The 13,431-nt window shown below is 43.6% G+C and overlaps 1 protein-coding gene across 1 annotated transcript in view; it reads right to left on the bottom strand.

Moving 5' to 3' along the window:
• The window catches only part of LOC135522485 (NADP-dependent malic enzyme-like), a 127,046-nt gene that overhangs the window by 24,351 nt on the left and 89,264 nt on the right, over positions 1-13,431 (bottom strand). The window contains exon 6 of the mRNA XM_064948780.1: positions 6,454-6,557. Coding sequence (XP_064804852.1) covers positions 6,454-6,557 — 104 coding nt within the window. The remainder of the gene's footprint in view (positions 1-6,453; positions 6,558-13,431) is intronic.

Here is a 13,431-nt window from a genome sequence, read left to right as displayed (position 1 = left end):
ACCCCAGCTCCTTGAGGCAACTTAATCCTCTCTCATCACAGGCCGGGAGAAACCTAAACTTGTACCTGGAATCTTTCTGGAAGTGTCTTCTACTTCCAGGTTTGAGGGGGCGACAGAAGAGGAGGCATGAAGTGAAGTTGTTCCTCTTTGTGCATACCAAGGAGCCGCTGGCCTCCATAAAGAATTTCATGGATAAGAGCACTCTGTCCAAACACAGCTGTCCAAGCAGGATAACTCACACACACACTGTTCGAAACTTTACATATACCTGTACAGTACACACGCAGTACAGTACACACCCTGTACCACACACACACACACACACACACACACACACACACACACACACACACACACACCTGCCAAGGTCAGGCCCTGTTACCTCGGTATTTGTTTCCATCTACCTGTGTGTGCATCCACATTGGCTGCTTGTTCTTTCTGTATCCCTGGGGGGCTGAGCCAAGGGGCCTGGGGGGCTGGAAGGCCAGAGAGGCTGAGAACTAAGCCTTCTTAATAAAGCCCCAGCGTCTCGCCTCCCTCTTTCCTTCTATCCTCCAGAGAGCAAACATCTCTCAGCGACACACATTATTTTCCAAAATCCCCTCTCCATCATTAAAGACGGAAACACAGTCTGCATTCCTTGTCCCCCTACATCCGTCTGTTTGTCCGATATCCCCTAACCCCATCTACCAAAGAGGTCTAACCCAAAGCTGGCCCCATAACCATGACGATGGACAGACAAAGACGGACGACAGAGTTTTTGGGTTCAAAAGAGGGAATCTTTGCTCATTAAATGATTTGACATGGGGACAAAAACTTGGGGGAAATGGTCGAGAGGCACAGAGGGGCAGAAGTCAAAAATGTTTCAGGCATTGAAATGCCCTGTGTGCTGCCCCCTGCACCGACCCTAAATTCATGCAAACCTGATGAGAGGCCAACTCTCACAGAACCAATTGGATTGAAAAGGAAAGTTCTCCTGTTTAGAAATTTCCTCTGTTTAGTATTTGAAAATGGTCTTGCTAGTTTGAGAGGGCTCTTCATCCAAAAGACTAAAGACTTGAACAGTGTCAGTGGGCCTTGGTTCCACTGGTTTAAAACATTGTTGACTGATCGGAGAGTTTCTGTATCCTTTTCCAATAGTCTGGCCAGCGACTAAAGGAGAGGGGACACATGTACTGTTTCACAGGAGCCACCTTGGACAAGAACTTGACCTTAAATCTTATCGGCAGACTCAACAGCCTTGGTTTCTCAAATCACTACCTCGCCTGGTTCACCAACTACTTCTCAGACAGAGTTCAGTGTGTCAAATCAGAGGGCCTGTTGTCCGGACCTCTGGCAGTCTCTATGGGGGTGCCACAACAGGGTTCAATTCTTGGGCCGACTCAGTGATGTCGCTCTTGCTGCTGATGATTATATGATCCACCTCTATGCAGACGACACCATTCTGTATACCTCTGGCCCTTCCTTGGACACTGTGTTAACTAACCTCCAGATGAGCTTCAATGCATTACAACTCTCCTTCCGTAGCCTCCAACTGCTCTTAAATGCAAGTAAAACTAAACGCATGCTCTTCAACCGATCGCTGCCCGCACCTGCCTGCCCGTCCAGCATCACTACTCTGGACGGTTCTGACTTAGAATATGTGGACAATTACAAATACCTAGGTGTCTGGTTAGACAGTAAACTCTCCTTCCAGACTCACATTAAGCATCTCCAATCAAAAATTAAATCTAGAATCGGCTTCCTATTTCACAACAAAGCATCCTTCACTCATGCTGCCAAACATTCCCTCGTACAACTGACCATCCTACCGATCCTTGACTTTGGCGATGTAATTTACAAAATAGCCTCCAACACTTTACTCAACAAATTGGATGCAGTCTATCACAGTGCCATCCGTTTTGTCACCAAAGCCCCATATACTACCCACCACTGCAACCTGTATGCTCTCATTGGCTGGCCCTCGCTTCATATTTGTCCCCAAACCCATTGGCTCCAGGTCATCTATAAGTCTTTGCTAGGTAAAGCCCCACGTTATCTCAGCTCACTGGTCACCATAGCAGCACCCACCCGTAGCATGCGTCCCAGCAAGTATATTTCACTGGTCACCCCCAAAGCCTATTCCTCCTTTGTCCGCCTTTCCTTCCAGTTCTCTGCTGCCAATGACTGGAACGAATTTCAAGAATCACTGAAGCTGGAGACTTAGATCTCCCTCACTAACTTTAAACATCAGCTGTCAGAGCAGCTCACAGATCATTGCACCTGTACATAGCCCATCTGTAAATAGCCCATCCAACTACCTCATCCCCATATTGTTATTTTTTTAATCATTTTTGCTCCTTTGCACCCCAGTATCTCACTTTCACATTCATCTTCTGCACACCTTTCACTCCAGTGTTTAATTGTTAAATACTTCGCCACTACAGCCTATTTATTGCCTTACCTCCCTAATCTTACCTCATTTGAACACACTGTAAATAGATTTTTTCTATTGTGTTATTGACTGTACGTTTGTTTATCCTGTGTGTAACTCTGTGTTGTTGTTTGTGTCGCACTGTTTTGCTTTATCTTGGCCAGCTTGCAGTTGTAAATGAGAACTTGTTCTCAACCGGCCCACCTGGTTAACCGAAGGTGAAATAAATAAATAAATAAAAATGACAAATGCTTGCATGGCCTTTGATGAGCAAAGATATCAAATTATATGAGGCAGTGTGAGCATAAAAAAAAAATCAGCTTCAGAATATGAAGCGGCACCAAATAAGTGCCCGGCCCGCCGAAGAGCTCTCTCTCTTTCTCTCCCAGACTATAATCATTCATTCACTCAATTTCCAACCCAATAATCATTTGTTCTCCACCAATCCGGCTCTTTCGGGGGAAAAGCTCTGCCATTCCCTGGAGTTGTCAAGCCACCCGGTTATTAAGGAGTCATGGCTTTCCCCTGCCAGTTGGAGGGGCCCCAGACCCTGGTCTCTGCAGAGCTGAACTGGTCTGACATTAAGCAAGGCCACATGTGACCAGGGGTTGTCAGGGACAACTCTGTGTCACCGAAGCCAAAACATCAGCCACTATAGAGACAGAACTGGACTGGACACACTCAAAGCCCCAGGGGAAAGTATAGGCCTCTCCATATCCATCCCCTTATTTATACAGTCATTTATCCATCCCCACAAATTGACAAAATATCCAATATGAGTGTACGAACCTAATGTAGAAAAATATCAAATACCAAACAGCCCTATATCCAGTTACGCATATAAGTCCAGCGAGTCCATCTCCAACCAATCCTTCCCTGCCATGTCAAGCACTGAAAATAATGGAGACTGGGGTTTGATTAGTTACATCACTAGGCTGCAGGATATGATGGGTCTCTGTGTGTGTGTGTGTGTGTGTGTGTGTGTGTGTGTGTGTGTGTGTGTGTGTGTGTGTGTGTGTGTGTGTGTGTGTGTGTGTGTGTGTGTGTGTGTGTGTGTGTGTGTGTGTGAGAGAGAGAAAGAGAGTGAAGGGAAATTTATGGAAGGGGGTAGTGTGGTCGGATATCTGACCACTTAAGTCAGCACTCAGAAACGGTCTCTACCCACAAACCAGAGGCATATACACACTCACATTCCAACCAGTGTAAACTGAAGGCTCAGATATTCTGTACAAGCTCAGTAGACCCACACCACCATGTAACAGCATCAGCACGAGGTCAGCTTGAGAATGAGCCTGTGCTCTTTCGTCTGATGTGTAATATAAACTACAAATATCCATATTGCGATAAATTGACTGAATTGATGCGATAACGATGAATAGAAAGATACGTTTCTAACATTAATGTGCACCAGTTTTTTTATTTATTATCCTACTACTACAAGTTTGATGGTTGAACCATCAACTGTCACATTAACAATATCAGAAAAGTGCCTGCAATAAGTGCCCAATAGACAATCATGGTAAATAATGTATTGTATAATTTTGGAATCACTTTTATAGGAAATAAGAATACAACATGTTTCTAAACACTTCTGCAATAATGTGGATGTTACCATGATTACAGATAATCATGAATGAATTGTGAATAACGATGAGAGAGACAGTTAGTGGCATAAATATCATCCCTACCAAAAATGCTAACCTCCCCTTTTTGGTAATGGTGAGAGGTCAGCATGTCTTGAGGGTATGATATTTATGACTCAAACTTTCTCACTCATCATTATTCACAATTCATTCATGACTATCTGTATCATATACAGTTGAAGTCTGAAGTTTACATACACTTAGGTTGTAGTCATTAAAACCTGTTTTTCAACCACTCCACACATTTCTTGTTAACAAACTGTAGTTTTGGCAAATTGGTTAAGACATCTACTTTCTGCATGACAAGTCATTTTTCCAACACTTGTTTACAGACAGATTATTTTACTTATAATTCACTGTACCACAATTCCAGTGGGTCAGAAGTTTACATACACTAAGTTGACTGTGCCTTTAAACAGCTTGGAAAATTCCAGAAAATGATGTCATGGCTTTAGAAGCTTCTGATTGGCTAATTACATAATTTGAGTCAATTGGAGGTGTACCTGTGGATGTATTTAAAGGCCTACCTTCAAACTCAGTGCCTCTTTGCTTGACATGGGAAAATAAAAATCAAAAGAAATAAGCCAAGACCTCAGAAAAAAGGGTAGACCTCCACAAGTCTGGTTCATCCTTGGGAGCAATTTCCAAACGCCTGAAAGTACCAAGTTCATCTGTACAAACAATAGTACGCAAGTATAAACACCATGGGACTACGCAACTGTCATACCGCTCAGGAAGGAGACACGTTCTGTCTCCTAGAGATGAATGTACTTTGATGCGAAAAGTCCAAATCAATCCCATAACAACAGCAAAGGACCTTGTGAAGATGCTGGAGGAAACAGGTACAAAAGTATCTATATCCACAGTAAAACAAGTCCTATATCAACATAACCTGAAAGGCCGCTCAGCAAGGAAGAAACCACTGCTCCAAATCAGCCATAAAAAAGACCGACTACGATTTGCAACTGTATGTGGGGACAAAGATCGTTCTTTTTGGAGAAATGTCCTCTGGTCTGATGAAACAAAAATATAACTGTTTGGCCATTGTTAAGTTTGGAGGAAAAAGGAGGAGGCTTGCAAGCCAAAGAACACAATCCCAACCGTGAAGCGCGGGGGTGGCAACATGTTGTGGGGGTGCTTTGCTGCAGGAGGGACTGGTGCACTTCACAAAATAGATGGCATCATGATGACCGAAAATTAAGTGGATATATTGAAGCAACATCTTAAGACATCAGTCAGGAAGTTAAAGCTTGGTCGCAAATGGGTCTTCCAAATGGACAATGACCCCAAGCATACTTTTTGTGGCAACATGGCTTAAGGACAACAAAATAAAGATATTGGAGTGGTCATCACAAAGCCCTCACCTCAATCCTATAGAAAATGTGTGGGCAGAACTGAAAAAGCGTGTGCGAGCAAGGAGGCCTACAAACCTGACTCAGTTACACCAGCTCTGTCAGGAGGAATGGTCCAAAATTCACCCAATTTATTGTGGAAAGCTTGCGGAAGGCTTCCTGAAATGTTTGACCCAAGTTAAACAATTTAAAGGCAATGCTACCAAATACTAATTGTGTGTATGTAAACTTCTGACCCACTGGGAATGTGATGAAAGAAGTAAAAGCTGAAATAAATCATTCTCTACAATTATTCTGACATTTCACATTCTTCAAATAAGGTGGTAATCCTAACTGACCTAAATCAGGGAATTTTTACTTGGATTAAATGCCAGTAATTGTGAAGAACTGAGTTTAAATGTATTTGGCTAAGGTGTATGTAAACTTCCGACTTCAACTGTACATGTGACATCAATATATATACATTTTTTAGAAAATAATTCCAAACACTGATAGGAGATATGTATGCAAAACATGTGCATTTGACATTTTAGTCATTTAGCAGATGCTTTTATCCAGAGTGATTTACAGTAAGTACACTCATCTTAAGATAGCTAGTGGAGACAACCGCATTTCACAGTCAAATATACAGGATACGAACATTCCATTCCAGCTAAACAATGGATATATAGCGTCCGATTTTGTTTTTAATGAAAAAACACAAATCAGAAAAATTGGTGGATAGTGCGTTTTGGGAAAAAAAACTTCATATGCAGTTCCTAGGCTGATAAGGGCATTAGTGCATAAACCCTTTCAGAGTCACTGTCTTGAACCTTAGATAAAATAGAGTACAAGGCAGAAGTGTTGAGGTATGATTCTTGGGCAGTAGTCATATACAGTACCTCATTTTCACTATAGGGTGAACCTGAACTATGCTGGCTCAGATATTTTTGCATGCAGTCCTTTCCAGCTTGATTCCATTGCCTATGGTGGATGTGTAACCAGACTAGCCCAGTACATCTCGGGCTTAGCTTGGCTAAGTAGTGTGAAAATAGTTCTACTGTACCTTTCCGACACTGCCTTCATAAACTCCTCCAGCAGGTCATCATAGGCCTGGCCTCGAATCCTCTTGTGTCTCAGCCCAATGTATAGAGGGTCCTTCAGCAGCTCCTAGAAAAGAGGGGGGAGAGGGAGGGAAGGTGAGAGTCAGTTCGTACAGTATATAGTGGTAAAGATTTCACACAGACCCAGGGGTGGAGGAGAACTGCTTTTTCCATCTGCGGCAGCTGGGTATGTCACACATACTGTAGGAGCGGACATCATACTGTGAGGCACGGTATGCAGAGACAGAGAGAGTGTTTGGACTGGTTGGATTCCATTTACTCCTGCATTTTAGACCACTACTTATCCAAAAAAGACTGGGTTAGAGTTCACAAGGCCTCGATCCCTCAGATTCAGAAAAGCCCATTCCCCCACAACCACACTGCAAATCCATCACACACTGACTGTCCTAGCCACTGGATGATAATGGATAGAACTGTGTGACATAAGTAAGATTTGCAACTATGATTATGATCTCTTTGGTGTGGAACTAAAAAAAAATAACATGGGGGAGAAAGTGAGACATGATTTGGTGTTTGGATTTACATTCAAACGAATTGGGAGAGAGAAAAAGGGAAGTATTTGTGTGTACTGTACATTGTGTGTGTGTGTGTGTGTGTGTGTGTGTGTGTGTGTGTGTGTGAGAGAGAGTGTCCATGCACATGTGTGTTTGACAAAGAGTGCGTAAGACAGGAAGATAGATGTGTGTGTGTGGTCTAAATGTGGGAGACCCCTGCTCCTACGAGTACTTTCCTTTGTGCCCTTAAGCACTCAACAACCCCTGCAGTACTGGTTCCAGCTCAAGCAATTTATGGTTTTTAATAACCACTCTCAAATGCTTTTTCTCGGCAACGTTGTCCCCTTAAAAGTAAAATCCACGGTAAAATGGACAGATAGCACACACACACATTCTCACACAGGAGGCAGCTTGTGTCCTATTTTAAAAGGAAAAAGAAAACAGTGGAAAAACTATAGTAAGGAAGAATGAAGTGATATTGGCACACACACACACACACACACACAGGCTTATCACAGTAAGCCTCAGCCCCCTATAATGTGAACCATGTGTCGTTGATTCCAAAAGAGCAATGAGGAGTGCAGCCTGTCAGTTCAGATAGCATCAGCAAATATACACTGAGTGTACATAACATTAAGAACGGCTCTTTCCATGGCATAGACTGACCAGGTGAAAGCCATGATCCCTTATTGATGTCACTTGTTAAATCCACTTCAAATCAGTGTAGATGAAGTGGAAGAGATAGGTTAAAGAAGGATTTTTAAACATTGAGACAATTGAGATACGGATTGTGTGTGTGTGCCATTCAGAGGGTGAATAAGCAAGACAAAAGATTTAAGTGCCTTCGAACGGAGTATGGTAGTAGGTGCCAGACACACCGGTTTGTGTCAAGATCTGCAACGCTGCTGGGTTTTACACACTCAAAGGTTTCCTGTGTGTATCAAGAATGATCCACTACCCAAAGGACAGCCAGCCAACGTGACACAACTGTGGAACGCATTGGGAGTCAACATGGGCCAGCATGTAGAATGCTTTCGACAATTGTACAGTCCATGCTCCAAGGAATTGAAGCTGTTGAGGGCAAAAGGAAGGGGGAGGGGTGGGGGGTGATACCACTGACCCTCACCAAACCAAAGGTGTTGGCCTTATCACCCTTGTTGGTTTGAATTCCATTTTTGTTGGCACTTTTCACTCCTCACAAGGGCTATTATGGGGAAACAAAGTCAAGACTAACTGGTAATGCTTAGATCCCTAAATTACCTCATTGCCGTAGGTAACAGCTCAAATTAAACTTCTGGACAAAAATGTGGAAGTAGTTTGCTGAAGGTTATTGGTAGAATTAATCCACTCTCCCAAAACTGTTCATAGAAAATTGTTCCTTTGGTCAGAAAAGTGCACCGGTTTTCTTTTTTTGTGTGCAAATACCACAGGTCAAACCTTATCGGCCTGCTGGCTGGATTTTTATCAGGCCTCGTTTTTGGTTAAAAAGCACCACACCCTTTCACCAAAGGTTGGATCAACAGAAAGGAGGAACCAGGATGATGGGAAAGGTGAAATAAGGTTTGGTTACCATCCCCAAGTCCAGTTCACATCCCTCCCCATTCCTCATTGTGTTGCTTGGCGCAGCCTCGTAATACACACGTCTTCATTTACTGCCATTCCATCCTTGAAATATTTCGCTATAGTTGGTCCATTTTATTGCCATCCAAGCTGACTTGTTATGAAAGGTGTTTCGGTGACGGCCAGATTGAGACAGAGAGAAAGAGGGATTGAGTAACTACGCTAGCACTGCAGCCCTTTGACTGAGGCCTGGGTTCAGAGGGCCCCTGTATGTGATTTATCACGCACACACTCTACATCAAAGCTTGGTCTACTCTACAAAGTGTCTCTTCTTCGCTGTGGTCAGCTAGTGTGTTTTAATACTGTACTTTTTCTATGTCTTATCTATCTCTGGCATGTGTCTGTAAGGAGAGCCACTTGGAGCCAGGTTTCTAAATCCGGGAGTGGGATGTCTTCCCTAGGATCCTGCCAGTCTTCTACGTCAATCCTGGCCCCCCTGTCTGCTCCACTGTCTGATTCAGGGGACCGTCCTCCTCAGTGAATTTCACATTTTTTTTGTAATTGTCAAACATTTTAAAAGCTATCATTTTTGATTCAACTATACAAAATATATCCATTTGTCTACCAAATAATTGCAAAAACGGTCTACAGTAGATGGGGTAGTCGGAGGACATCCTCCTCTGGTAACATTTACTTCAATACAAAACCTACAGTAGGGGGATCATGGTTCTCACCCCCTTCCATAGACTTACACAGTAATTATGCCAACTTCTGGAGGATGTCCTCCAGCCTATCAGAGCTCTTGTAGCATGAACTGACATGTCCACCCAATCAAAGGATCAGAGAATTAATCTAGTACTGAAAGCATATGCTACAGCAACAGTAGCTAGCATTGCAGTGCACAAAATGTTGTGAGTAGTTGACTCCCTCCCTCCCATCAGCATTCAACACCATAGTACCCTCCAAGCTCCTCATTAAGCCTGAAGCCTTGGGTCTCCACCCTGCCCTGTGCGATTGGGTTCTGGACTACCTGACGGGCACAACCCATCACCGGGGGCAAACTACCTGCCCTCCAGTACACCTACAGCACCCGATGTCACAGGAAGGCCAAAAAGATCATTAAGGACATCAACTACCAGAGCCACTGCCTGTTCACCCCGCTACCATCCAGGAGGCGAGGTCAGTACTGGTACAGCAAAGCTGGGACTGAGACACTGGAAAATAGTTTCTATCTCAAGGCCATCAGACTGCTAAACAGACATCACAGACTCACAAATGCCAAATCATTGGCCACTAAAATGGATCACTAGTCACTTTAAGGCCACTTTAATAATGATGTTTACATATCTTGCATTACTCATCCCATATGTATATACTGTATTTTATACCATCTATTGCATCTTGCCTATGCTGCACAGTCATTGCTCATCCATATATTTATATCTACATATTCTTATCCCATCCCTTTACTTAGATTTGTGTGTATTAGGTAGTTGTTGTGGAATTGTTAGATTACTTGTTGATATTGCTGCACTGTCGGAACTAGAAGCACAAGCATTTGCTACACTCAATAACATCTGCTAACCATGTGTATGTGACCAATAAACTTCGATTTGATTGGAGAAAAGACAATAGTTTTGTACAAATTAATTTCTTAAAAGACGAAGGAGAAACAAGAGGTTGTTGTTTTTTTCACTTACTTAGCTAGGAAATGCAGCTAGCTAGTTTAGCCTATTCAAACACTCTGCTGAAACAGAGGGATGCTGTTAGCTAGGTGGCTATGACTATCCAACACAACACTGGAACTCTTCAAAGTCAAGTTATGCTTCTGGTTTTACTAATTTATTGCCACCGGGGCCTGCCAGTGGGCCTGCCGGTGTTACTGCTAAACTGTTTACTGACTGTACACGTAAGGTTACCGCATTATTGTAGCTGGTTTACTAACGTGTTAGTTCTATTAGCTATGTTAACTAGCTAATATGGTGACAATGATCTAGGCTGTGTATAGCAGTTATGATATGGTTTGGCTTGGAAAGTTTTTTTTGCCTGGTCACATACAGCTGATGTGTTGTGCATTCAAGTCCACAAGTGAAGGGAAAAGGTTAGAGGAGGAGAGCGCATAGATGCGAGAGGGAATACAACGTGGCTGCTATAAAAGTGAACTGTGTTTGTGTGAGATCAGGGGTGTATTCATTCTACCGATTCTGTTGAAAAACATTTCTTAAACGGTAGCAAACAGAGCGAAACAGGGCTAAACATACCTGAAATTGTCCAATAGAAAGTCATGTTTGCAACTGTTGGACTAATGATTACACCCTAGATCAGCTAGATGCAGGCAAGATTGTGCAAGGCAGTATTGAATGTGTCACTGTGTCAAATTTTTCACTCGACTTGTGTGCACCTACGCTGTAAACTTTCATTCATTGGCTAGGTTTTAGCAACCTCGTGATGGGTACAGGGAAAATTAGAGTATCATGTAGTAGCCTATACCTATCTATGCTACATTAAACTAGGTGAATGGAATATGAATGACAGTCATCCAATATGCTGTAATAGAAATAAGGCCATTCTCATGAAAAAAAAATCTGACTCCCTCATCTTAAAAACGGTACCGACTGCCACAGATCTGTTCAACTGAAGACATGACGCAAGGGAATTCTGATCCCCCTGGGAAGAAGTGATCTGGAACACTATCATGCCTCATCAAGATTCCGTGGAGTCTGGGGGTGGGGGGGAGGGATTTAAGGGGGTGGTCTATTTGGACAGAGCTGGGACAGGCTCTGTGTCACAAATGGACAATGACACTGTCAATCAAAACAAGTATACCCATTAACAACTCCCAGAGTAACTTTAAAGCCCCTGACATTTTCAAAGCCCTCCAACCCAGGCATTGACACAGGTCTCACCACTCACTAAAACAACATCCTCAACCATGTTCATAAAAGGTCCATGTATGACAACACAATGATTGACTTTTACAAGACGCTAGATTACTTTCTCGTGTGCATACTGTATCCGAGGAAGGAGATACCGTAAAAACAGCTCTGACAGAGTAATAATGAATGAGATTAATCTCATGTATTGGCTCAGTTGACACAGCACTGAGGTGTTGAGACATGTCGACTTTCTCCCTGAGTTACTCTTCTGTTGATCGCCTGAGCTGTTCTTTCTGCTTTCAGGTGGAAACAACCCTGTTCAAAAGCAACAGTCAGGGTCTGTTTAGGACAGAGGTGGGAGAGGGAGGGAAGAGTGGGGGATGAGGGAGCAGAGTGGGGGGGGTGGGGGGTGGGGGGGGCGATAGGGGCCTGTCTGAAGGGACAACCCCCTTTGGGTCCAGGAGAGCGCACCCAACACAAGACAAACAACACATTGTGTGGGATGACATCACCGGGGTCTCATTTCAGTGTGTGTTGTGACACAGAGGTTATACCAGGTAATATCAGCGAAAGAGAAAGGGATAGAAAGAGAGTGAGTGGGAGAGAGAAAGAGCGAGATGAGGGCCAACTTTCCCATAACACTCACTGTTTAGTTTATTTCCCACAAGCCACATTTAGATTAATGGCCATTTAGAGAAGAAAAAATGTATGTGTTGTATACTCACTCTACAGATCTGTTTACTGGGAGGGAAAACAACATGCAAACACAGAGACATGTCTTACTGATGAGTGTGAGTGTATATGTCTGTGTGTGGGAAATAGACAAAGGAGAGAGGAAAGAGAAAGAGATTTGCATCTATTTTTGTGAGTACGTGCTTGTGCATGTGATGGGGTGTTAGAGAGCTGAATGATGCATCAGAAACAGTATGTGTGTTTGCGTGTGCGTTTGTGTGTGAGAGGGAGGAGAGAGCGAGAAGTCCACAGGTAGCAGGGCTGTGTAGGATTAGCGATGGTTTACACAAGAGATGATCCACTTCCAGTGCACCTAGAGAAGCGCACGCCTCCAAAGCGCCTTACACAGCACAGCACAGCCCATCCCATGCTTCAGTCACATCCTATACAGGAGCTCTGCCATAGCAAAAAATCTGTTTACTGGACATGTTCCCAAAACATTACCCCTTGCTTCATCACGCTCTGGAATTACAGTGCAACACTACCACAGGGAGATCCAGGCTGAGTCTCACATAGCACACTACAGTATTTCCTAATTCCTATATACTTTTGACCAGGTCCTATAGAGAACAGGGTGCCATTTTGGACACAACCCCAGTCAAGGTCAAGACGTGGCATGCCTGACCAAAGTGCAGGAATCCTCATACCTACCCAAGGTCAGAAATAAGCCTCATATTTTCAATTATTTACTGCCTACTTCCACCACTGTGTAGGGACTGGGGCACGGCATCAGGCATCAGAGCAGCGTGTCTGAGATAATATATTATGAGTCACGCCAGAGGAACTCCATATGGCTCAAGACACACAGGCACTCCATTTATCCTATTACAACTCATTTGGCCTGTCATCTCTTTAGAATAATGGAAAAATGGAAAAGGTTGTGATGGCCAACTAGAGACTACAGTGCAAGGTCTTAGTTCTCGTGAGGTTGTGTAACACGTGCACACGCATTCACACACAGAGACCTGTGTCTATGCATACATGGGTGCGCCCGTGCCCGAATGAGTGTTTGTGTGCCTGTAGTGATCCTGATGGAGTGCTTGGTGATGAGTGATCTGTGGTAATGGCTGGCACATGCTGCTTCCCGGGTGGCGAGGTGATTTTTAAGGTAAATGTGCTTGGCCTGTTGTAAACTCTGACAAATACTGAGCTGCTGGGCTGCTGCTGTGTGATATTATGTTGCAGTCCTACATCTGCAAACACTCTACAGGTTTGGAAAACAACAGGCAGAAACCTGGAACTTCTCTGAGTGTGAGGA

The sequence above is a fragment of the Oncorhynchus masou genome, chromosome 30 (assembly GCF_036934945.1).
Source record: "Oncorhynchus masou masou isolate Uvic2021 chromosome 30, UVic_Omas_1.1, whole genome shotgun sequence".
Classification (NCBI taxonomy): domain Eukaryota; kingdom Metazoa; phylum Chordata; class Actinopteri; order Salmoniformes; family Salmonidae; genus Oncorhynchus; species Oncorhynchus masou.
This window is presented reverse-complemented; position numbering and strand designations above follow the sequence as displayed.